This window comes from Anser brachyrhynchus, assembly GCF_964034855.1.
Source record: "Anser brachyrhynchus genome assembly, chromosome: 1".
NCBI lineage: Eukaryota > Metazoa > Chordata > Aves > Anseriformes > Anatidae > Anser > Anser brachyrhynchus.
In genome coordinates this window covers 71,581,880-71,609,121 of record NC_137694.1, presented here as the reverse complement: position 1 = coordinate 71,609,121, position 27,242 = coordinate 71,581,880, and the positions used below count along the sequence as shown (strand labels likewise).

The following is a 27,242-nucleotide window of genomic DNA, read 5'->3' as shown; positions in this document are numbered from 1 at the left end:
AGCAAATGGTGGCATTACTCTTGAAGTGCCGTTCAAATCAGACACTGCTCCTTTTTCTTCCCCCTTCGGGTTCTGACAGTTCAGAAAACATCAAAGAGAGAAATTGGATTTCTTCAATGAATTCATCTTGAAAACAGACCAGAAGCCACTTCCCTCCTCTTCCCACAAGATCTAATTGTCTGCCAGTTCATCAGTATTACCTCAGTGTCAAACACAACTATTTTAATGCAGTTAGCAGGGAGTGGAAAAGGTCTAAAACCCAAGTGATGAGTCAAAAACCAGAGATGACGTGTGCACCAGAAAAGCATCACAAGGAGACTTCGAAGTGTGCACCAGAAAAGCATTGCAAGGAGACTTTGAAGCTTGTTTATTTGACAGAAGTTTCCAACGCCTTCTTTTAGTCCAGAATTTGCTTCTTCACTAAAGGCAGTGATTACTCAAATTTTATATGGACATATGGTAATAAATGTTATATTAGTATCCCATTTTAAAGGAAAAGTAACAGAAAAGCAACAAAATTTGTAGCTACCTCTGCAAAATAATACTTGGATTCTAAGTAAGCCCTACCAAACTTCTGTACCCAACACAGATACATAGCGGAGTATATTCATGTTTAACTGCCTTCTTCCCCTGACCCCCCTCCCCCAGCAATTTGGAAGTTGTTTCCATTAATAATGATCAGCACTAGGTATATAACGTTTCTAGTATTACTGAAAACTATGCAGAAATCAAATTTAAACACACAAACAAACAAAAAAACAGAAAAAGTACAAAACATTAACTAACATTCAGCTCACCTCAGATAAGAGGCTCTTAATGCTGTGACTTATCAGCACTTCCACAGTCACGCTCCCACCAAACGCTAAAATGTTTATGTAAAAGACGCCATATGGATTTTTCCCCTGCCATAATGAGGAAAAGTTGTAAACTTTCTGACTCAGAATTTTATGAATCTACAATGTTTCCACTTTGTTTAAACGAGCTGCAGACCTACACAGCCCACTGCAACTCATGCATTCCAGCCCAGCTAAGCAGGGACGCTTGCCATTTTCCATTACATAAGCTCAGCCCCGCCAGGAGCGCTGCCATCCGGGCAGACAGCCCTCCTCCCCCCTTCCCGTCCCATCCGCCACTTCATCTACCAGATTGAAGTCTCTGCTTCAGAAAACTTTTTTCTTTTCTTTTCTTTTTTTTTTTTTTTAATTTTATTATTACAGTAGCGTACAGATAGTGGCCCTGTTACACTAGGTGTTTTACAAGCACGGTAGCAAAGGAAGTTATTTGCCCTGGAGGGTTTCTGCCTTTGGTAAGACAAGGTTAATAGGCAGGTTAAGCAAACAAGGCTGAGGGGGCAGGCAGGAGGAGAAAGGGGTCAACTCCATCCACCCACCCACCCAGGTGGCATGCACCAGTAGAAGAGTCAGATGAACCTCAAGCACAGAGAGCATACTGGACGTTCACGCTTGCCCCTTCTGCTGTTAAAGAAAAAAAAGACCCCAGCTGTGATTTCAGTCAATTAAGTTTCACAAGTATCTAGAGGTATCCCAAACAAAAGCCAAGTTAACAAGTTATTCTTGGGTTTGAGAAATGTTATGAGAGTTTCACGCTAGTCAAACTTTGCTCTCGCTCAAAAGACAGCAAGTGAATACACATATGAAAGTAATAAAACCTACTCCCATTTTTCAAGTGCTTAAAACAATCATGGCACTACGCGAACACTCAAAACTTCATTTTAAGTACAAAGGGTGGGAGGATATTCACAGAGGACCAGCTGTAGCCAAGGGTACTAGTTTTTCTATGCTTTCGCTAAAATTGAAAGAGAGGAGTCTTTTGTAGAGGGCGACTCAGAGCCAAGCTCCTTCCCCGCTTCCTTCTCCTTCCCGCTAACACTGACCATGCGACACGGGACCAATTCAGCAATACCACGCTCATGCTGCAAGACTTCTACCTTTTTCATTAGAAACTGGCTTGTAATGGCATCAACAGTCAGTGTGAGGAAGCCTGCCATCATCTTGTGACTACCCTTCTTCCTCTAAATGCCAGCAGGATATTTGACAGCTCATTCTGCCTGCAGTTATTTCAACTTGCAGAACACTTGATTACATTAATTAACGGCCACCATTTGGAGTTGTGCTCTTCTCCTTGAGGCACCCTCCAAAGACTTGCTTACAGGGAATGCTCACAGCTTCAGCCAGCCACAACCAAAGGTTATTAAGCTCCAAATCCAAACATTGAATGGCTTTTGTGTGTTAGATGGAAATTTATCAGACAGCACAAACTACAACTAACTTTTGCCATCTTTCAGCACACACTGGGAAGCCTCCTACTGGTCACGTGGGATTGCTGAAGCAGGGAGGAAGGTTCAGTCTTTCAACCCTGTTTGCTTCATGAGATGGAAATGACCAGCTGTACCTATAAAAGAATATTCTTATGATGTCCTGCTCCTCTGCCACAAGGCATGGCTTTTTCAGTGACAAAGCCAGGAGAGAGCACTGCACTTTCTTTTCCATACAGCTTTGCTTTAGCCAGGTAGAGACAACACAATGGTAAACATACTCTGGAGATACTGACATTCTTGTAGTGGGACTCCTTTACATCGACTTATGATTTCAAGTATTTTTAAGAAAAACACCAGCATAAACAAGACCTTGGAAGAAGTCTTTGTCTTGCTTCCTTCTTTGTGTCCTCCATGCAAGACTTCCACGTCATGCACACACTGTGTCAGTGATGGACAGGTCACAGGGAAACAATGATTTGGAAAGTTTCAGCAAAAACCCACCTTTTGCAACAGTCCCTAGCTAATCTCTCACTATTTTGTTTCCGGGACCTTTGCACAGTCTCAGTGAACTCATTCTGTTTGCTCTTTCTTTTCATACTCACTCAGTTTATGACTTCATTTGTTGACCACTGTATGTAACCTGCATTCATCACTGAATATGAAATTAATTATTAATAATGTCTTTCTGCTTATCACAACAGCTCTGTGCTCTGTAAAAGCTTATCAGAGAGGTCTTATGAAAGCAACATCCATTGAATCATATTATTGCTCACATTATTCAAAGGCAGAACTGCATGTAGCAGAGATTAGCAGGCAATTCACCGCTTGGGCTTCAGTTGCTGGTCAACATGACTCTTTTCTGGGGTGACAGCACCTACGTCCAAGCGAGGTTTTGGAATGGTGGTGTACAGCTCCCTGACTCCATGTTTCTGTGAGCCACATGGGGGCTGCACACTGGGCGCCTAGAAAATCTGTAATTCTCTGCTAGTGATTCTCTGAATGACAGAGATAACTTGGGATAAACCTGAAAGATAAGTAGCACAAAGAAATTCATGGACTACTAAGACAGTTCTCATCTGACTTGAGTATGAAGCCTGTCATTCTTTCCCTGTAGTCTTTGATTCATCCATTGAAGGACGGCAGTTTCATTTCCAACCACAAAACAAGTTTTCCACAGACAATATTTAGGTATACACAACCCTGATTACATCTGCAGATCAGGTTGATGGTATTTAATGAGAGGAATGAGTCCAGTGAAATACAGTTACATGTATATCCATATCACATCCTTCATGCACTGGAGTAGTAACAGGCAGATCTAAAATCTCACAAAAGGCTTCTAGTATATTTGACTCCCCTGAATCCCCAGGCTTTATAATCTGATGCATTATGCGAGTTTTCTGCCTTAGTAGCACTGTACCTTGAAGTACATCAAGTCTAAGTGTCAAACTGAGGACTGACAAAAAAAATATGTTCTTCACGGCTTGCTGGCAAAATATGCTCTGTTCTTTCAGCACTAAGAAACTCTTAAAAGGTTCACTGAAACTGTTTCTATGATCCTACCTTACAGTACTTTGATGGTTATCTAGTCTCTCTTAGACATTCATCACTGCTCCACATCCACCCAACTACAAGGATTTTTGCTTCTGGTTTCAGTTCAGAGCCAGTACAGTGTTTCTGCATTAGGCTATCACAATTTTTGATCTTAGGTTGGAATTACAGAGAGGTAGGGATTTCTGTGTTTTGGTTTTAATTTTTATTTTTTCTTTTTAAGAAATCCTTCTGTTTAGTGTGAGTTTTCTGCACACACACAAGCACACACAACTAAAACCCTCAACTTCATTCTCATCACAGGCAACATTTGAAAGGTGACTGCCATGAATACATCTGTGCTTGCCCTAGCAGGAGCAAGCCAGATTAAGAGAAGAAGGAAAGAGCATGGAAAGTAGAATGTTAATGTTTTCCACTGGCATAGTGGAATAGGATTTAAGCAAGATTCTTGCTGTTTTCCACCTTAACAATAATAATTTGTTAAGCAACAGTCAGTAGTCTCTCTCAACTGTTTCTGCTTGCTCTGCAGAAACATCATAAAAATACCGTAACTGGGAACAGGCAGGACTCCATAAAAGTAAATCCAGTTCTCAAATTATGGTAAGAGAAGGAATCAAGTCACATCCCTATGTTTAAGTATTACTTAACTCAGCCAAGTAGATGCAATGACAGGAGTAGGCTAAGCCTTCAGTACCCACATATCAGTATTTTGTGCACTATTAAAAATTAAGAACCAAAACAAGTATTTAAATTCCTGAGAACATTCCCCACCAGATTATAAATATTTTTATGAGGTTAGATCAAGAGCTTGAACTAATTGGTAAGGGTTCCTTTGAGGTCTTTACATTAGCTACTTCAATGAAAAACAGCCTCCAGGGTTGAACATACCTTTATGCACAACCTTAATAAACAAAATTATAAATAAAAATATGTTAAATATATTTAAAAAAACGTACTGAGTGTTCAGTAATGGGGGAAGGCAGAAAGAACAGATGCAGAAATTTCAGAAATTTGTTCATTGCTGCTTATTCTATCTCAACAAAATATATTTTCCTACCTGAAAATGTTTATTTAAGGTCACTGTTTTAAATAAACTACATTGAGTGGTTTAGGGAAAACTCAAGTACAAAGGTTTTTCTTTCTACAGAGTGCACTGACCCCTACTCTCATTATAAACCATAAATGTTTATGAGCATTTGTCTTCAACTTGCTGAGACAACACATTTTATCTAGTTTCTTAATAGCCACATATCAAACTCCAAGGAACATTGTATAAGACCAAATCTAGCACTTTCTCCTTCATCTCACACACCAAAAGGTTTCTTTTGTTTGTTTGTTTTTGCTTTAAGTAACTAGTTTTTTTAACAGATATTAAAACAAACAAAGAAAAAAACACAACAGGACTGTGAAAGCTATTTTTTATGTAAGGATTAAAACCAGAACAAAATCATTAGAAGACAAGGAAGTGCTACAGAGTGAAGTAACACAGTTTATGTTAATTGCTATATTACCAATTCATCTTAGTTGGGTACATTTCCTGAAACAAGCACTTAGTTCTAATTAATCAGTAGTGAACACTTTCTTTACATTTTCCTTTTGTTCTTATACTCTGCTATTATTGGTTTTAAAATCATCAGATTTCTGCATTCATAAACATCCCCATCACTAGCTATTTGACAAAAAAAGAAAAAAGGATTAAACTCTCGAATCTAATCTTTTCTAAGAGAAATGCATTTGACATGTTAAAATTAAAATCCTGCTTTTTTTTAAGATGGGCTTTAACACATCAGCTTCCCTTTCTTTCCCTCTAACAGCCAAATGAACCTTCAACAGCTGCACATTGCTAAATTCACCTCATCCAGCTACTATCTTGTATGTGGTTTAATGTTGCATTTTCAGTTTGAACAGACAACTACCATGTGCTAGAAAAAAGAGAAAAAAAACATAGCATCATTATGAGATATGCAACTGGTGTTTGCCCAGACTATGCACTGGGGAGCTGCAGTACACTCCCTTTCTGGTACTGTCCGTTCCTAGAGAAGACACAGACAAGTCTGAGGATGGAGACACTCTCATTGTCTGCTTCATGGGGTCCAGCAGAGGGAGAAGATGATCAAAGACATGTTTCATGCCACTAATCTATAGAGGTACAAGTAGTTGAAGACAGGAAAGGTTTGTGATACTCTCCTCTGCTTGGCTTTATTCAGGAGATCTCTCCCATTCCTCCCCACCATGGGGTCGAATTCTTAGTCATTAGAGAGCTGTCTCTCTTTCCAGCATGGGAATTAAGTTGTGAATAGTCTGTATTGCTTCATGGAGCTATAATATGCTTCTGGTTATTACAAAAACTTTAGGATAGATAAGCAGAGTTGGGTATTTGAACAATAAAATTGATGTTTCTTATGAGGCATTATAAGTCATCTTTTTTTCAAATGTTTTAAATCTAATAGAGTATTAATTACATACACCAATACTCTATCAGTAAGCATTTACTGTGCCTAGAGACCACATGTTCATTTGGTGTGTCCTGTGGAAGAGGAGTTACTTAGTCTTATAGTTTAGTCCACAACCACAGGCATGATTCTTACCAAGAGAGCAAAGAAAACAAGCACCAGACACAGCTAAAGCAAGATCTTAGTTTGTTGTAAGTCTAGCTTACATTAGAACCAAATGCACCTGTCCAAGTGCAGAAATTATTCATTTTCATTGTACTCACTTTCAAAACAGTTTGGGAAAAGTTTTCTCAGTAACATAACCACCTCCTTGCCACTTTCATCTAAAGTCACTGCAAACCTCAGCAAAACCTTCTTGTTAAAAGGACGTATCTCTCTGGAGTTCTTGATTTTTTTTTTTGTCATCATTAGTCTCTGACTGCAGTTTTAACATTTCTCAGAGACTGTGTATATACTTCATTAGATCATTGATTGAGTCACTGCAATGTATTTCCTACTTCTATTCATCATCCCCTCTTCTTTCAGCCCTGTATCTACTTCACACCCCTCCTTGCTACTTCTTGAAAAGACTGGGTCTACTATCCCATGGCTCTATAATTACCTCAAAGGAGGATACAGTGAGGTGGGGACTAGCTTCTTCTTCAAGTGATAAGGGAAAATGACCTCAAGTTGCCACAGGGGAGGTTTAGGTTGGATATTAGGAGAAATTTCTTTACTGAAAGAGTTGTATGGTATTGGAATAGGCTGCCCAGGGAAGTGGTTGAGTCACCATCCCTGGAGGCCTTCAAGAAACCTGTAGATGTAGAGCTTAGGAGCATGGTTCAGTGGTGGACTTTAGTACTAGGTTAAAGGTGAACTACATGATATAAGATGTCTTTTCCAAGCTAAATAATTCTATGACAGAAATAACAAAAACACACATCAAACACTAAGAAATCATGTATTATAAGGACCTGAATGTCTACAGATGCTTTGAGCTGGAATTTAAACCAAAAAAAAAAAAAGACCTAAATACTAGTATCTCTTCATAAAGAAATGAAGATTTAAAAGTCACAAAGAACAATTTCTCAAATGATGGGAGATTGTTTCTCTTGTTATTATTGTAGTAATTACCAATTCAGCACGGAAGCACACACCTCCTAGCACATAGACTTAAAACACCAGGGAAGCACCTTTCTTATAGTAGTTTTGACATACTTTTGACATACGTACGTAAAAAAGAAAAATCTGTGTTGATAAATTTCCATTTGCACAACACCAATGGTGTTACATATCCTCTGTACGATGTAATTTCTAAGCATTACATGTATCATGAACATCACTATATGCATAAAGAACAAAAGAGAAAGTCATGTTATAACTGCAGCTTACAGCAGTGCTGTTGCAAAACTCTGTACACATCAGCTATAACAATAGCATTTTTTTCTCCTTATTCAAGTGCCATTTTTATCTTGGTACATCATACCTGAAAGCAGATAAACAGAGCTGAAATTCTTCTCCAGTTTGCCCAGGAGCACAGTAAGAAAGCAGTCAGATGAGAGAGAGGTCACGTCTTTAGAGCTTTGGTCATACACCACCACTTCCTGCTTGCAATCAATTTCAATCTGAAACACAAATAATCGAGTAAGATAGGAAGGAGGAAAATGATTAAAAGCACCCCATTATCACCTGCATAAAGTCAGGCTAAGGGTTCCTACGTGCTTGCTATGCAGCACTTCAGATATATAGATTTCATATACAGCTGTATGAAAAACAATTTTTTATCTTAAAGGAATTATATTTGGTCAGGAATATTGAGAGTTTTTTAATTGATTATTTGCTCCAAGTTGAAGCATACACTGTAAATCATGATTTGGTAATTTTACGTCACTAGTAAAATGCTTCATCTTTAGCTAGTTTTTTTTAACCTACTTTTTTTTTTTTTTTTTTTACAAGAAGGTCCACTCTCAGTTTCTGTTTTTTTTTTTCTTTTTAAACAGTACAGAGACCTTAAACTGCCTAAAGCCACACACATTTCAGCCGTCTATAAAACTTTATGCAAAAAGTATGCTTAAGCTAATAAGAAACACCACTTCGGTTTTAAACACATGTATATTATGTTCTTGCTTTCAGATTATTTCTGTTACCCAAAACATTTGAAACAAGTACCACTAGATTAAAAAATAAAAAAATCCACCAGATACACATTATGTTTAAACAGCTTGGCTATTTTCTTTTCACTGCTAACTCTGTTTAAAAATCCTTCAAACTACTCACATGAAAAGCATTTCAAACAGCAAGCAGGAGCCAGGATTGACAGAGCTACAGTTTCTATCCAAGCTGTACAACCACTTGCTAAGCGATCCATACCACCACAGACTCCAAAGAATCTTTCAAAGATTAGAATATGAATGTTTACTGCATTGATTACATACTTTTAAGGGACAGTGCTTTGCAAGATTTACAAGAACCCCGAAAATGTTCTTTCTCAGTCATTTTCAAGTCCCTAAACAGTACTCTGTCATTTACAGGAGAGCATTGCTACACAGAATACCAAATACAAACTTAATAGTAACTGACAGCATCTTAAATCAGATCAAGTCTTTGCAAAACAAAATCTCCCAAATTTGTTTTTTAAAACCAAAATGCCCAAAGGAAAGTTATTACAAGTTGCTCTCCAGGCACAGTTTTTTTAAACAAATAGAAGGAATAACAGGAAAATGACCCCTACCTTGTGTTTTGCTGAATGCTGAATGAGCTCTGTAATCAAAACTTTGTCCTGCTGCAGCCTCCGCTTCATAAGCTTGGAGCAGTTGATGTTGATGGCATCCAAGATGTGGGACGTATTGTATTCCACAAAGGGGCGGCTGTCAATCAGTAGCAATTTTTCTGTACCACTCTCCAGCAAAGCCACCAACTTGTCGGCGACAATGAGTTGAGTCCTGATCATCTCATCGGCCATGACAACAATAAGGTCTCTTTCACCACCTCCCTCTCTAATTTGCTGCGATGATGTAATGGCTGTGTACTCAAAGGCTTAGCCACACCATTGTACTAGAAGTGTATGAGGTCATGCTGGCAGTGACTGGCAAAAGAAAAGTTAAACCCATTTTCAGAAAGAGCTCTTCAGCTGAACATCTCCTCCTGCTTCCAGTTGATGTGCCGTTACAAAGGGTTCTTTCCACAAAGCAGCCCCTCACATCTGATTCATCAGGAGATGACTGGAGTAGTCATTTCACAATTCAAACAAAAGATGCTTTCTGGCTGCCACTGCATTACATCATTCTTTACCTTTGCTCCCACCCATCAGCTTCACACCGGACTAAGAGCCTATAAGAAGGGAAAGATAAAAAACACAAACCAGATGAGGCTGTGAAGTTTGCAGAACAAAACATTCAGCTTTGAGGCTAACCGCACAGTGCTCTGTACCATACAATAAATACGTTCCTGAGAAGTTCTTCTCTTTGCTGTGTATTCCAAACATTTCAGAGCGAGTATTTGCAACTACAGCCTCTGAATCTATTCCAACAATCTTGCCTGGACAATTATCTTGTATTTCAGGCAACATAGCCTGTCTTAATTGCAGACTTTTGTTGCCACTCGTTCTCCCTCCTCACAAGACTTTGTAAGAATATAATTAAAAGATAGTGCCCTAAATCATGGTATTCCTTTCAATAGCAGAACTAATTAGACCCATTTCAGCACTTCACCACTTAAGTAAGAAGCTGTAAAACTTAAGATACATTTTTAAAATTTAATGCCTTGGAAAGTATTTCACAAACCAGCACTGCAAATCTGGGAACTGAAACTGTACAAAAGAAAGGACAAAAAACTTGCATCCACTTCTCTCCTTTAAGAACATGGTTGAAGAGAAACCAGAAGAACAAGATGCTGCATCAGGACACAAATGTTTTATCTGAATTAATCACCAGACTTGAAACAGAGGCCTTGTGACTATGCTGCTGAAATGTACAGTACTGGGGACTGTCTCTGGCCCTTCTGGAGCAACTGGGACTGTTACATGAGGTGCATTACACTTTTCATGCATGCTAAACAATAGCTGAAGCAAACCGTGCTTCTGTGAAATTAGATCCTCTAATCCACATCAGCCTAAACAGCATCAGCAGTGGAACAGTAAATAAACTGCCATTTGTTAGTATTACTGACCCACAGCTGATCTTGGGCTCTTCAGAGTCTCCCAAAATACACTTTGATGGAACACATCTCTGTAGCAGCACTCCTCAGACATTGCCACCATGGTGGTTCATGTCTCAGGGATTTAGCTGCATTTTAGTGTATTTTGTGCTGCAACTACAGATCCCATAGAAAGCACAAGTCAAGTTGCTTTGCTCCCACAGCTCAAAACTTGGTCTCTGTGTAATCGTGCATATTTACACAGACAGCCATCTATGTAAGGCTGCAAACAGGAGATCTGGAGCAAACACAAGCCACACATTCAGCTACCAAAGTAACCAACTCCAGCAAGAGTGGGCAGCTGTGGATGGTGGCTTCTTCAGCCGAGGTGGTGGAGATCACAGGTTGGAGCCTTATACATTAAATGACATGCCTGGTAAGAATTCCTCACTTCATTAGTGTGGCAGCCTGTTTTGGAATGAGCAGTCAGAGCTGGGAAAAGCCAAGAAATCACATTTCTCCAGCTTGCGTCTTTCACATCATAGCATTCCCTGCCTGGAGAAGTGATTTTAGGTCAGCAAAACTATGCTACACCTCTCACACAAGGAAGTACACACTCAAGCAGCTCATATGTCAGTTGTGGCCTATGCTATCTAGCCCGTGACCCAAGCAGTCTTTCTACCTCTGCTTTCTGTTGGCTGGGACAAAGCAAAGTACCTCAACTGCCACAAGACTGAAGTGGGCAGATAAAAAAGATAAATAGCTTATTGACACTCGTTCTTAGGGCAGTGACATATTTGCGAACAGGAACAAGTTATGAAGATACATTTTCCTGAATTCTTAACATACATACGGGTACATATGAAGATTTTTGTAAAACAAATTTTAAATACACAGAATCATACATCTTCAGTTTAACAGGTTCAGCTGAAAAAGTTGCATTTTATTTGTAGTATTGACTTACTGGTTCAGTTTGAAATTATTTTATTCATCTTAATTGCAACAGAAGTAATGAATTCAAACTAATTTATGGATGGTTTATTAAAAGTCCTGTTATAGCAACAAGTCAGTTGTGTTTAGCAGTGAGAAATCTCAGGTTAGCAGATGTTTTACTCATTAGATATATTAAACTCACATATACAAATTCTTAAATAAATTAGATGCATAAAGAAGTACAAACTTCACTTTAACAGCAACAACAACAAACGATTTTTTTTAAATAAAACAAAGTTGATCCATGTTTTTAACATTAACAGAGTTTTTTTTGTACCAATACAAGAAAAACACTAGGTTTCACATAAACATCCAGAAGGTTGACAAAATGTGATTATCTATAAGCCCTAATTATTACTGTATAGCACCACCAATACTTTTAAGCTTGTCCAGATAAACGGAAGCATAGAGCACTGAAATGCATGTTGCTCTAAACTACAAAATGTATTGGAAAAATTACTATACCAAGCTTTAATTAAGTCTATTAAAAAAAGCAGTCTTTGCAACCTGATTAGCAGGTGTGCTCCTCCTCAAAGAGTAGTCATTATATACAGGCCTCAGGCTCTCTGTAGACAGGCTGGAAGGTATCAAAAGACTACACCATTAAGCAAGGAGGAAAAAAAGTGAAAGTTCATAATAGTAGTGTTATATTAAAAAAAAAAAAAAAAGCATTCTGCATTTTTTTCTTTCAACATGTCCTGTCATGAATTGTGATTCTCTCTTTCTTTTTTGTTTTGTTTCTTTCATCAAAGGCTGCCAGATACCAAACCTGCTGAAATCAATGAAAACTTTTCCACTGACTATAGAGGGAATTGGCTCTAGCTGTTCTGTGAGCTAGACAGTTTGTTCATGAACTAGACAGTCTGTTTTGATGGGTAAATTGCTGACTTCAAGTAATAAAAGGAAAATAAAGCAGCTGAGGCACTGGAAACCACAGAACACTAAAATGGAGGCTGTTAAAAATATATAATCTTTAATTTGCAACTTTCAGTTTGGATACATTCCTTATCTTCTCAACACTTTCTTCTTCTTGTCTCACTCTTCTCTCTTGGATGAGAGAAGTTTGTTTCAGAAGTGCCTTAAAAGAACTCAAATCAGTCCTATATGGTGACTGGGTCAAGAATGTGTGTATTAATACATCTAGGCTTCTTGAATAACACAATTACCTTAACATTTAGCAATGTGTTAACACAGTGGTAAACTTCTGAAAGTAATGCCATCTCAAATTATTGTGAGTGATAAAAACGTTGCTCCTCCCCTGCCCAATGGAGCTGATCCTGTCAAAATAGAATTTCAATTATAGTTTTTTGTTCTGATTTAACTCTCTCCATTTCTGGTACTATCTGAGTTTTAGATTCTTCCTTGGGACCTATCTAAACATGAAAAACTGTAAGTCTCTTGCTCTAGGTAAACATCACAGACCTCCTCGCTTTCCTGGTGACTGCTCTTATCACCCAGCTGTTAGGAGGTGTTGAAATATCTGTTTCATTTCAGTCATAGTTTGTAAAAAGGCAAAACTCAATTTCTTGGCTGTTTTCTCTCTGTGCTCTACTTGTGACTTAGATTGCAACAGTATGACACCACAGTGTCTCATAAAATGATGCAATATAATGCTTTGTCCTAAACAGGCCATTATATTGCTGATCTTCAAGCTGGGAAACCATCTTAGTCACAGGATGTTCTACCCTGAAATCAGCATTAAGGAAAAGTGAAACGTAGTCCAGCTATGAGAGTACTACATGAAGTCATCCACATACACATTGGTAGTGCTGTATGGCTTCTTCCTCATTGCAGATGGGCTGAAACATAAGGCACTGTTTGTTGTCTTTTAAAGAAGAAAATTTAACTTTAAACTCACTGTAAAATGAAAGAGTTTTGCTCCACACTTGCCCACTTGCCCAATATTTTTATAGTCCCTTCACATTGTTTAAAGAACCAAAATAACAAGAACCCTACTATCTTCCATGCAAACAAAACTGGATCCTCTAATATGAATGTATAATGGTGCCACAGAACTACAGGATCCCTCTTTGTCTCAGGGATACCTGTCCTGTCCCACATGGCTCAGATGGAGCAAAGCAGACAACCACATAACCAAAACAAACTGGCACTTGTGTGTTTGATTCTTCACTCAAATGAACTTGCATTTTGAATGCAGTCTTAATTTCTACTTCTACCACCTTGACTCCCTTACATCATACATCATCTCTTAAAAGGATGCTTGTTTTAGTTATCTTAGGCTTTGGCTCCCATCATAGCAGCTATTTTTAGAGAGGCAGATGTGGAAAGAACATATTTTTAAAACTCTCAGAATGATGATCTAATTCCAGCTAGGTTAAGGAACTGGCAAAAAGCTTTTAGATGCCTTGCTACAATCTCTGAAGGGCTTCTAGCTCACGTAAGAAGATAACCTTGAAGTTGAACCTTGGTGTCATAAAGGCTAAGCAATTTTGTTTACACCATCACTAATGCCTGCTTTGTCAGGTTCCTACAGCAATGCTCTCACATACATCATCAGTGTATGACAGAATGCCAACAAAATAATTTTACAGCATCTGAACATTAGAAGGTCCTGAAGGGAAGCTTCTGAATATTCAGCTTGAGACACCTGAAAGAGCTGATTTTTAAAGCCTTGTATTTTTCCACTTTCTAGAAGCAAACACATGCACGTATGAGAAAAACACTGTCCTCCCCTATAAACAGATTCACTTTCATGTTTCTCAGAATTGACACCAGCACACACACAAAAAAAAAAAACAAAAAAAAAAACCAGAAGCTGAACCAAGGCACAGAGGTAGGAATTTCTAAACTTCCATATGCATGCCACTGTGGGCACATCAGCTGCCTTGTAAAGAGTAGCTGGCTTCATTATTACTGAGCCGGGAGCTGCAAGTAGTTCAATAGCTGGTACCCCTACAATCAGCACCATTCCCTGGCACCTGATACTCAACAAACAAGCATATACAACTTCCTGCATCAAAAAGGGACTCTGATCTAAGAGTCGCAGGGTGAATTCCCATTCCCGTGAGACATTTTCCCACTAAAATCTGTGACAGCCACAGCATTCCCTCCCCAGCCCCAGGAAGATGGAAATAAAAGCTGTTCTGGAAAGATGCTCGTCACCCAAGCTGCTACAGACTGAGTGATAAACAAGGACAGGGAGAGACCATCCCTGCTCACATTGCTACTCATCAGCAGTCAGAAACACAAAGCGTCTATTGGGCACGAGGGAAATAAGATTTACAGTAAAAGTAAAGAATAGCAATACTCCCTCTGAATCCAACAACCATGTAATAAAGTGCAAAGTCTGGGGAAAAATGTAACTAAGGTTACAACAAGCCTTATAGGTTGTCTGTCATTGTGCAGACCACACAGGAATGACATCACAAATGCTTGTGATTTAAAAGATGAGCCTATTAACAAAAGACGTAAGGGCTCATGTTCCTCAGCTGGGGAGACCGAGGGCATCTTTTAGCTCTTTAGCTGACTCAAGAAAGTGTTATCATCCTCCTTCCCCTGCATACTGCACTTGGTGCAAGAGCAGAATGCAGTAAGGACACCCCTCAAATAGAAACATCTACTTTTATTTATTTAGAAAATGTCACTTAAGTACCACGTTCAAAAAAGAGAAGCAGTTTTGAGAATTTCACCCTGCTTTCCTTTGATTATTTGCATGATCCAAATGGCTTCTCCCTCCTGTCCTACTTCCCATGCATCTGTACTTCAGATCTATATGAACAGTCAAAATGGGATAGTATTAATTTTCTCTTTCCTGTATACCTAGCAGCCACATGCATGAACTGTACGTTCATGAATATGGCAGGTATAATCCACTGAAAAAAACACACAAAGGAGAATTTTCTGTTCAGTGGTTCATTGTTTTTCATCTTGCTTCACTAATTACTTATTCTGTTTTGGTTACAAGCTCTAAAGGAAAGTCACCCCATTTCAGCATGCTCACCTCAGAGAACTGAAACATGGGCAGATGGAATCAGAAAGGAAATCAGCTTCCTGAGAATGAGGTACATAAATATGACTCCAGCTTAGATTTTTAAGTCCTTTATTTCCTCGCCTACTGCTCATTGACATTTTTACCACCAGCACTCTCAGATAGCTAGGCTGAGCAAGACAAATAGAATTTCCATTCAGAAACCAGTGAGATGCTGCTTTTTATATAAATAAGAATATTATAAATAAGAAAATCTGTTCTCCTGCCAAAAAAAAAAAGTGAGAAAAACAAAAAAAAATATACCAGCACTACATTTTGGTGACCTATTCAATATATCCCACAAATACGTGCAACGTTCCTGCAAATATCATTCATGTATCATCAGCAACTCAAAGCAATGTACTAGATTATCATCACTTGCATTTACCAAGAAGCCAACCTGTTTGACATTCATTGTAGAATAGTAAACGTTTGTTACATGTAGCAGGGAAACCTGCCTGATAGAATGTGAGCTCATGAGAAGTGTTGGAACATGCTGTTGATATGTTACATCACTCTATTCAACAGCTCAAAGACTTTATTTGGGGACTCCCTTCTCCACCCATACAAGCAAGGAGCTCTATTTCAAAATATTTTTTCATTGTAGGTTCACCGCATATAGTTCTGTGACATTTACAATAAAAGCTTACCTAATCCACTTCAAACAAATGGTACAATACATAATATTTTCAGTTTCCTATTGCCTGGGACTCTAGACAGCCAGGGAACATTTCAACATATTGCTAAAAGATTAGTTTCCCATATGATCAAGTCCAAGCTGCCAAAAATTATTGAGTACTTTTATTGCACTCCATAATTCATTACCATTTCATGTTAAAACCAATTACTCACCTACACTTGAGTCAAATTCTAAATGGGCTGAACAGGACAGAGTGTGGTGGTCCACATACAAAGGCCAGAAGAGGGAAACACCTAAACATAGGAAAGAAAAAGTCCTTATTACAAGTCAAAAAACTGAAAACAGATTTCACACTTTGTGTAATCATTTTACTGTAAAACTCTCCCAAACACATAAAAACCTAGTTGGGATCTCTAAATGTTTGCACTCATTTAAAGAGAAAGGGTCTGAAACAGAAAGTTGTTATACTTATTTTCTAAAAGACAAGGAAAAAAAAGAAAAAAACAACACAGCAAATGTTTCTACTAGCTTTAAAAGAAGAAATAAATAAATAAAAGCTTGAGCTTAAAAGCCATAAAGCCATAGAAACGATTTGACATATCTCTCTGCTAGAAAACTAATTTGTAACTAGTCTTCATAGGTGATGCATTTGCATGAATTCAAGTAAATTCACTAAATCTTTCTCAGTATACAACAGAGACTGCCCTAAGTCAGTCTGATTACAGCTGTATTTTGAATGGACAAAGACTAACGAAACAGAACATTTTGGGTAGTGAATCCCACCTCCCCACAGTAAAAACCCAACCCTGGAAACTGGTAACACTGATGTCACCAATCATTACATACAGTCATACCCATATAAACTCTATGCAAAGCACCTGCCATTCCTACATGAACAAATTAAATTATAACCTTCATATGAGGAAATAAACACATTAGTGTCAATTCCCAACAGTTTCCTGGCCAGCTAAACAAGATTCAAATCATTACTATCAAGAGCTGACAACTCTGCTTAGCAATCACTGTAACATAAACCATGGTAATAAACTATTGCCAAGCATTGCCCTGTTACGAAATCCAGGAGTGGCTCTGAACCATGTAGTAAATGATATCACAATCATGAAGAGCCACTGCAGCAGAAGGCAGACCGTATTATGAAAGCTAGTGAACAGATTCAAAACCATCTTCACCTCACAAGGAAAGAAGCTACAAGAACCACCTCGCTGTCTTCAGTTACCTGCTCTTAAAACCCTTGTAAACGCAAACAGTAGAACATGAGGCTGGAGCCCTCCAGACAAGTAACTAAGTTCGCTTCCCAGGTTAGGCTCTGATTGCTGGGATGGACACCCTGAGTGGGGCCTTCACCACATGTGTGTCCCTGAGAGGTCCCTGCCTGTCCATCCCATCACTAACCCATCAGCATAGGGCAGAGAGGTGGAATAAAGGATCTACCAAAGACTGCCAGGTCCGCATTTCCCATACCTGTTCCAGCTGGCAGATATCCTCCCAAGCTTCACAAGAGGCCTGGCAGATCTTGCTCCTTTCCCCAGCCCAGAGGCAGAATCCCACCAGAAGGCAGTGGAGAACGAAGAGCAAGCTCATCCTACCATATTTGCCATGTTCTCCATTTCCAATCCTACCCTTGGAAATGAGAACTACCCAGTGCTTAACATAGATCGGGTTCTGCCTGGAGACAAGACCCCATGATCAGAGATCACATTGCAATAGTCCACCAAAACAAAGTAATGGGACAAAAAATATCCCCCATTTTGTTCCTTAATGCTTCACATGCGACATCTGGAGGCTCCCTGAAGACTGCCAGGCAGTCTTCACATTCACTAGTACCTGACATCCCTGCCTTTCCAAAATCCTTACAAGTAAACTACCATCTCACAGAACAATATAATATACTTATCTGCAATTTATTGAATAGAGAGAAATCAGGAGTTTAAAGCAGTCCTCAAACCCTCATTTCTCCATTAGGCAGAATTAATTCTGAAAAGCAGATGAGAAACAAAGCATATACTTCATTTCAACATATTTTACTGGAAGGAGGTGTCATATTTTTAGAACAGGATCCACTCACGATTGAAGACTGAGCTGCTGCAAGTCCAGCCATAAGCATTAAGCACATTTGGAAATTCCCTGGCAATGCTGTTAAAGGAACAGACATTTCCTGTAATTTTCGGAAACATTTTATATCTCCCCTCCTCCTTTTTAGCCTTGGTGGTAAGAAGGGGGAGGGAAAGAGAGGATACTATATGAAATGAAATATGAATGAGCCACCCAAGTCTAAAGGGGAAACTTCAGCAATTCCTGCTTAGGATAAAGGTGGTTTGTTGTGTTTTTTTTTTGTTTGTTTCTTTGTTTGTTTGTTTTTTCTTTCTTTCTTTTAAAGTCTTTCATCATTAAGAGGCCAGGATTTTTCTGCTGACTTTAGGAAAAGAAATATACATCCTTTCAATTAGGGTGAATTACAAAAGGACATATGCTTGCATTTTGACTTACTTCTGGCAAATGAGAAGTCCTCCAGGCCTTATTTAAATACCTTTCTTTATTTTCCACGATTAGCCAGAATTAGAAATGGAAGCCTTTTTTCCTCTCTTGCTTAGGGCCTTCCCAAAACTGCACCTAAACGAACCCAACCAGTCCGGTCACAAGGAGCGTTCCTCCCACAGCTGGAGTTGTGGCGCACCAAACAAGGTAGAAGCAAGGGAGAGACTGAGCAGTCAAGCACCACAGCATCCTTCTAAGGAGCTTTATACCTCACCTTTCACAAAAATTTGATCTTGTATGAAGCATCTAGCATAAAACTTATTACTCTGTTTAGCCCGTGCTAGCAAGCTTCAAAACTTGTCTGCTTTATTCTGTATAGTCTTGAGTCTGAAGAGATCCAACCCAGAACCACGGCAGTTTACGAACTGTTCTCAACATGGGAGGACAGTTATCTGTCCTTACAAAACACATCACAAGTTCTATTTGGCTCCTGTACATAGGATCCATCATTTAGTTGTGACAACTGGCAAATTCCACACTTGCCAGTCTCGAACAGCAATGGGATTTTAGCATTCAATTTAAAGACGCACAAACTCAACACCTTAAAGGGTTAAACTACTTTATACATCTTCAACCTGTTGAAATCCCCATGCCTCCTTACTCTTTGTAGAACAAGAGTTGTTTACAGGAGCCGCTTTTGTGACACCAAGGTTTCCTTCCATCTTCACCACCTACACGCCCTGAATCACCGACTGCGTTCTCTGCAGCTATGCAGACCAATGCAAATAGTGACTTTGTATTTTATGTGGTCATCTTCTTGCTAAGAAACAGACTAAAATGAGGATGAGTGCTCTGAAGAGTAGTGCTAAATAACCATTAAACCCAGCAGCCCTAATAGTTCATGCTATTTCTTTAAAAGGTCTTCCTGAAAGAGAAGATAAGATAGGACCTCAGAGCCTTCAGATAATGGTTAGCCTTTAACTTAGCCTTTTGTCTAGTGGCAGCCTTAAAGGGGGAGACATTCCAACAGAGTTGATCAAGTTACGTGGGCCTGTAAATAAAGGAGCCAAAAATAAAAAATAAAATTAAATAAAGATGCAACCCTAATCTGTTTTGTGGTCACTGTATGATGAAAACAGAAGATGGATCCAAAGGCTTCACACAAGCGCTAGGATGGATTAAAGGCAGGGGATAATGATGCTATCTTATTAGGGAAAAAAATCAAAATAGCTTCTGGGCAAGGCAGGGGTGAATTTCTTACAACAGGCTCTTTAATGACGCTTTTCTAAAACCAAATGACTAAAGATCACAGTGAGTCAATCTCCTTTAAGAACAGAGATCTGTAAACTACTTTTACAGTAAGCTGTGGGTTAAAATGCAATAGTCTTTCACCCATTTGAGGAAATGACACCAGTTCTCCCGGAAGGCAACACGCACATTCAACCCGTTCACATCAGGGCATGAGAAAGTTTGGAATTTATTTATTTATTTATTTATTTTTAAACTGTCAACATTAATACTTTGTCTCTTCCTGCTTGTGCCTGAAAATACAGTGCTGCACCACACTGCTCACATGTCCTGTCAGCTGTAGAGACAAGCATCTAGAAGTTTACAAAGCCCACCTAATAAATGTTAATGACATCGATTTTCAAAGTCACGCCAAAGAATCTCTGCAAGCTCAAAGCTGAATGACTATTTTCCACAGTGTGTGCTACACAGAGATAAAAACACAGAGAAGCATACTCTGGGATGTGCCACAGTGGTTACACTTTAATGGCTTTGAAGATATCAGAAGGGATGCAGAGCACAACAAACACCTAAATGCGTATGTAAGCTCAGTCCTACTCAGCAAAGTGGTTAAGCTTAAGGGTTTCTCCCGGAATGACACTGACATGGCAAGGAAACAGAATGGCTGGCAGAAAACAGCCCACAAACATGGACCAGCCTGTCCACCTGGAGGTGGGGGTGGAGAAGGAAAGGAAGACGCACGTGGTTTGTGGCACCAGCTCCCAGTGAGCATGGCCTAGTAGGACAAGCCGTGAGGCCTCCCCAGACACTCAGCAGTGGTAGCAGCCCTGCAAGGAGGCATCCCATGCTGGGGGGCAAGGGCTCTGACAGCGTACCACCGAACTGCAGCTGAGGCCCAGAAAATACATAAACTCCTAAACCCAGAAGATGGGGGACCGACCTGACCACCAGGGTGTAACGCTCCCGATAGTTTACAAATGCAGAATGCAACACATTTCCGTGCATAATTTCTACCCACAAAGGTAATTGTTCCAGCCTGCTTATTACAACTGTTTTCAAATTTTCTCTTAATTGATGAGATGACACCAGCATGGCCTCAGCTCAAGAACAAACAAGTAAGTCACAGCATCTCACTGAGCCGTGCTGCACACAGTGTTCTCGCACCTCTTTGCCAAAGGATCCTAAGGGTTTCTTGGCATTTGAGTCATGTCATACAGCACCTGCAGTGGTGCCAAGGCCACACTTCTCGTGTGGTAACTACATGACTGAAAAGAGAAGCCATATAGATCCTTCCTTACAGCAGAAGGAGAAGGCAGAGGGTGACTTACATTCCCCAGCTCTGCCTCTTACATCATTAAAAACACTGCCATTTAAATAGAGGAAGAAGAGTGACACAACCACAAAACATAGTAATCCCCCTTAGGAACATCTGACAAAATGTGACCACCATTATATTCAGGTTGCAAGAATTAAAAGGGAACAGGGATTTTAAATTTTTGAAAAACAGAAACTTTCAATACCAAACAGTGGGAGTAAATTACATTGTTATCATCTGATACAGGTCTTTGTGAAAGACCAGTGTCAGAAAGAAATGTTTTGTAGCAATCTTGCTTGGCTTCTTAAAGGATTTTGAAAAGCAGAGAGAAACAAAAACTAGACGCTTAAGTTACTATTCTATTACACTGTTTGAAGTAGGCTTACATGTATGTACAGTTTTGTAAAAACCTACAAAAAAGATTTCATATTTCTTCAGAATTTCTAGAGGTGCTCTGTTTTACACAGTCCTTTCAATAATAACCAGAAAGGAACTGACTTTTGCCAAAGTAATCCCAAGCTAGGAGGGCTCAATATACTTCTGCAATAACTGAAGTAATATATCAACAAGATGGATAAATTTCAGTGCATGTGGAGTCTAACGAACACTGGGAAGAAATGTCACCTCCAGAATGCATGATCCTTTTTATTTCTTAGATATTCAAGCACCATTTATTTTTCAATGATCACGGCTTCATCAATAAATAACATTGCTCAGTTTAATAACAACTTATTGATTATAAATAAATTCCCATTGATACTCCTGGCAAGCGTTCTGACAACTTTCATACCGACTTCCAGATACACAAAGAAACTTGCATGTGAGCAGCCCATATGAATAAGTTAGGGTTTGGTATGCAATCCTGATTTTTTACCTCCAGGAAACTGATCCTGAAGGATAAAGGTGTACGATGGGTGGTCCTTAATCACTTCCTTTATTTGAAGGTTGAGGTCAGGGTGGAAAAAGAGCCAAGGAAGGAAGTCTGCAGCACCCCTCAAACACACACACCTTCCTGAACAACTCCTTCAACATTTCAGAGGGTTAACTTGTAGTTTAATTAAGTAGCAAGAGGTCGGGATAGAAATAAACAGCCCGAACAAGCAACATACTGTGCTATTAAGCTTTTAGAAGTTACTTAAAAATTAGGTCAGTCTAATTTGTGGCTGATACTTTGTTCTTTCACTACTATGAACTCACAATGATGTCAGTCTCATGTTCAAACATGCCACATTTAGCAGCATACAGGCTTCCTGAGAGACTCTTTCAGCCTTCCTTTGTGCAAAAGGCTTCTGCCAGATTCTTAGCTCATACTTTGCTAACTCAGGCATGCCACTCCGGTTTCAAGGGAGTAACACTGGCTTCCCGTCAAATACTGCACAGTTTTGTTTTGCATGGGGGGTTGTTTTTCTTTTGTTTTTTCTTAAAAAAAAAAAAAAAAAAGAATTACTAAAGTTTAAGATGCATGTATGCATATCCAGGCTACCATTCTAGACCTCACCTGTATTAGGCAAGGTGAACATCCAAAACAGAACTGCTTGTTAAAAGGTCTGGAAAACAGGTGCTTTGAACTAATTCAACCCATCTTTCTCCATCCTTACTTGACCTAAAGAAGCTTTAAGTGTCCCTGTATTCTACCTAAATTCAATTAACTCTTGAGGATGCAAAGCATCCCACTGAATTAGGGCTTACTACGGAAATGCTTCCTACGCAACCATCCTCAAAAAAACAAGCACACTCACACACGGAATCTAATCTGTCTGTACAACTTTGAATGTTAGAAGATTTTTTATTCTCAGTATTATTTCTGACACAAAACTTGCCATGGAGTTTTTAAGCATGTTAGCAAAGAAGATAGCTTACAAGACACAGGGATATTGTAAGCTTATCCAGCTACAAAACTTCAAATAAGCCTAGGACCCAGCATTAACCTTTTGCAAACATCTTTAACTAAACCCAAGTCAAACAGCTGTTCAAACCAGCATTGCTACTTATTTTGATTGAATGGCAAAATTAAGCTGAAAAAGATAAAGGAGAAGTTTTAAAAGCAGCTGTTAGTCCGTTCCATCCCTCTCTTCTGGATGGGAGGGTGCCCCAGCAGGCAGCACAGCCAAGTGGGGACACACGGTGGGTGGACAGACCCACAACTGCTGGAGAAGAATTCTCAGCTGGGAGGTCCAGTGCAAGATCACTCTGAGGTGCCACCCTACCTCTCCCCACCATCCTCTCAGAAGGGCCTAATCAGCCTCGTGTAGTTGCTTTCTAACTAGAAGGCACAAAAAATCCTCAGGTAGAAGTAAGTGAAAGCTGTTGAAAATACCACTGTAGGTTAAAAATAAAAAATAAATCAAAAAAAAAAATCAGATGCCCATTTGAAAATCATCACCTGCAAGCTCATTATCAGCTCATTATAATTCTCACAGTTTCACTCATTTTATAGCCATCAGTAATTATCTATACATACATCCTAACTGCAGCTAATCTACTTGTTTCCCACTACAGCAGCGAATCACAGTAACTATCCCTTGCAAACACTCAGCTGAAGCAAGAGTTGAATTTCTCTTGGGGCTGCACCATCACAGACGTAATATTAGCCCAGACTCTCTCACCCTTCTTCATGATGCTGTGTTTCCCAACATAGAGATTTAAAACCAAACAAACATACAAAAATTAAATAAATTATCATGTCAGGATGTTCAAACCTACACTACACATGTTTTCATGGAACAATGCTGTCATAATAATTCATGTAACATGTTTAGGAAAGCATCCTACTCAGTCAGGAAAAGGCGCATTATCTCACGCTCATTGCCAGCACCACATTAAATTCCAGTTATTCTATGAAAGAAAACGCCTGGACTTGCTTCACAAGAAGGGCATCCAGCTGATCCCTGCTATTACTGTTGTATCTGCAACTGCCCAAGGATACAGGAAAGGCAGGTCTCACAAGGAGAGGGAACATCTTTTCTGAGACCAGTTAATATGGAGAGAGAGGAGAGGGAGGGAACAAACTCCAGAATGCACAAACCCTTCCTCTCACACATGGACGTGAAACAGAACCAAGTTGTGACACAGGAACAGAAGCCTGGACTGCCAAAACATCTCCACATCCAGCCTGTCCCTCTTCCCAAACAGGAAAACAAGAAGTCCAAAGCACATCCCGAAGTATGTCATTAATTACCCAATGAATCACATTTCTTATGGAAACATTCTGGCTGAAGCAACATCACTGAAAACATGCAAAACAAGACAAAAAGAAACTGAAAAGATCCTCAAAGAAAGAACACTACCACCCTGACTCTGAATCCATGGAATTAACACCAAAACAAGAAAATCATGGAGTCATCACAAAATTACCAGATACATAGAAAGCATTTCCCACATCTTGACTCCTACTAATCCTTTGCTATTTGATAAATTACCTGCCCCTCTACTATACAGGGTCTAACCATGTTATCTCAGTCCCCCTCCTAAACAAACTTTTCTCTGAGTTAATCCAATAGTTTATCATTAACAAAGCTTGACCTGGATTTACCTTTACATTCACAGTTCTTATTTCAAACTTCAAGTAGGGTTTGCATTCCTAAGACTTTGCCCATCTTCCCCAAATCAATCCATTTAAACAACAACAAAATTCACTCTCCGTACAAAACTCTTACAGCCCCTGTCTGGAAAAAGTTTGCATTTTGAAAACAAAACAAAACCAGCACACACACCCCAACACAGAGACGCTCACACAAAAGATGATGGTTTCCTTAAAAATGCGTTTTCAGGTTACCTAAAAAACTCTGACCATTCCAAGCTACATATAAAACCAAATTTCTTTTCCTTCACTTCTAAGATTTGATGTAAAGATACCTGTGACAATGACAGTAGGTGAGATTAGACACAATTGCTTTTGTATAGTTATGACAGCAACAGGTAGAGTTCATGTGTTTGTTGCCTGCTTTTGTTTTTTTCATTCTATTTGGATTGTGAATAAACGTTAGCTAGATAACTTGCCACCTACAATGGTATTAATTCCTACTAACGAATGCCAAAATTGTTTCAGATATGCAGACTTAGGTGAGAAATCTCTTCCAGAAAAAAACTCATCTCCAATTTAAATCGCTGATATGATTATAGCACAGGTCAAAATGTGCAGGAAAACAGTTTAACACAACCACAAAGCCAGAGGTCACTGCTTGCTCTCCTCAGGAAAGAAAGGAAGGAGAAGCACTCCTCCCACCCCCCTTCAGGCTTCTTCCTCTGCAGCCACCACACAAGGCTCAAGCTTGATGCTTAGGCACACACTTCTGAAATCAAATCACCCAAAACCCGGAAGCTGGAAAAATCAAGCACAAATCCAAATACATTTTTAGAATGTCCGAATCTTAATTCAGCTTAGACTGCTTTGCAACAGGCAAAAGAAAAAAAAAAAAGAAAAAAAAAATAACACCTCTGACAGATCTGAAAGAAAATGCATCTGGTCTTCCTGTAGCTACAATGCTTATCCAGGACTAAAGCATTCTTCTTACTCATGTTCTTGCCACCAGCTTTAAAGCATAGTTTTGCCCAGTTTTCTGGCACTTTGTTGAAAGCATATATCTTCTTGAGAACAACCTTCAGGTTTTGCAAGGAGCCTAGTCATCAGAGGTATGCCTTTTGGTATGCTTATGGCCACATGCCTGAATTTTAGTCAAAAAGCAAGAAGATGCAGGTGTTATTGTTTTTAAATGTGTTTGGCAGCTAAATTCTCCCAATATTCTACGTGCATTGGGCAAGATGCTTCAGTGCAGGGACATATAATCTGTCATGCAGAGAAGAGATGTCTAAATCCAAGACTCCTGAGCTAGCTCTGAACAAAACCAACAACTTAGTGTTCAAGCTAGCCTTGATAGAAAGGAGAGTCTATTTGCACAGGCTTACCCTATGGCACAGCTACAGAGCTTTCCAAACCTGAGCCACCCACTGTCTCCACAGCACTCCCCAGTGTAGGGCAGATGGACTAGGCTGAGCATCTCAAGCTGCACTGCCATATCCCGAATGATTTGTTCTGTAATTGCTGCTGTATGCAATTTCAGTACCAAACACCAACAAAAGCAGATGATTTCTTAAGCTTCTGTTATTCTTTCTGCTCAAACATGCAGAACAGGAATAAGGACTGGAGAATAATCTTACCACCAGCACACAGAAGTTGCTGCAGACAGCAGGGGTAGTCTGTATTCAGAGTTGAGTGAGAATATGCTGGAATGACTGAAAGAGAAGAGAAGGACACCATTTCCCCAAAAAGATGAACCTGACTACTAGATATTGAACCACAAAACTTACAGTTGTCCCCAAGAGTTGATGTAACTTTGGCTTTAACCATGCCAAGCTCACTGCTTGCATGGGAAAGGAGGACCTGTCCCCATAGAGGATTACTGCTCTATTGGTACAAATTGTGTAAAACCTCAGATTAAGAACTCCTTCCAGAGAGTTTGCAGAGTTGAGTGCCCTGGAATTAGAAAGCAACAGCATGAAGACTGCTCGTGCAACCCCTGCATGCACCTTCCTCATTCCTATGCAGCACAGCAGGGACGCAGGTTACATAACTGCGTTCCTCGGGGCGGTACTCGCCCCGTCAGGGAGTAATTATTTAACCAAGATCCCATCTGCTCCACATTCCCATTAAAGAAAATCTTATGCAAAAAGGTAAGAGCTTGGCTGTGAGTCCTTGGCCCAAATATCCTCTTACCAGCACCGTGCTGCATGCCAGGTCATCACTATTTGTACTTCAGAAGGCTGCAGCTGACAGACTGTGCCAAATCCAAAGAACTTTGTCATTAAAAGAAAAACGTTAAAGCTAACAGTAGGAAGTGCTTTCCATGCTTTATTAATCCTGTCAAACTATACTACACAGACAATTACAATTAACAAAAGTATTCTTAGGAAGTTTAGTGAGAGCTTTGGAGCTACAGTTTCTCTGCTTCAAGTACACTGGATCTAGGAAAACAGAAGGGGACAAGATTCCTCTTGCTGGGCTTTAGCCCCTCACAAATGCAAAAAGGAAACTTCCCCACTCCATACAGCAGCATAAGAGGTACAGATCTACCTGGAACTTCTGCTTGTCTTCCCGCCTACAAGTGGGCAGCGCCGTTACTACCGGCACTTGAGCTTGTAACCACAGAAAAGCACAATCCTTTTCTGCA

General features: G+C 39.5%; 1 protein-coding gene across 13 annotated transcripts in view; it reads right to left on the bottom strand.

Annotated features, from left to right (window-relative positions):
- DUSP16 (dual specificity phosphatase 16) overlaps positions 1-27,242 on the bottom strand; it is a 73,021-nt gene that overhangs the window by 22,862 nt on the left and 22,917 nt on the right. For 6 of the 13 annotated variants that reach the window (XM_080572884.1, XM_080572887.1, XM_080572883.1 and 3 more), the window contains 3 exons: positions 16,229-16,309; positions 8,993-9,591; positions 7,748-7,886 (listed from right to left, as the gene is read on the bottom strand). In XM_080572884.1, the coding sequence (XP_080429010.1) occupies positions 7,748-7,886; positions 8,993-9,223 (370 nt within the window). In that variant the 5' untranslated portion in view covers positions 9,224-9,591; positions 16,229-16,309. The remainder of the gene's footprint in view (positions 1-7,747; positions 7,887-8,992; positions 9,592-16,228; positions 16,310-27,242) is intronic. The other 7 variants (XM_080572882.1, XM_080572889.1, XM_080572888.1 and 4 more) reach the window with 2 other exon arrangements.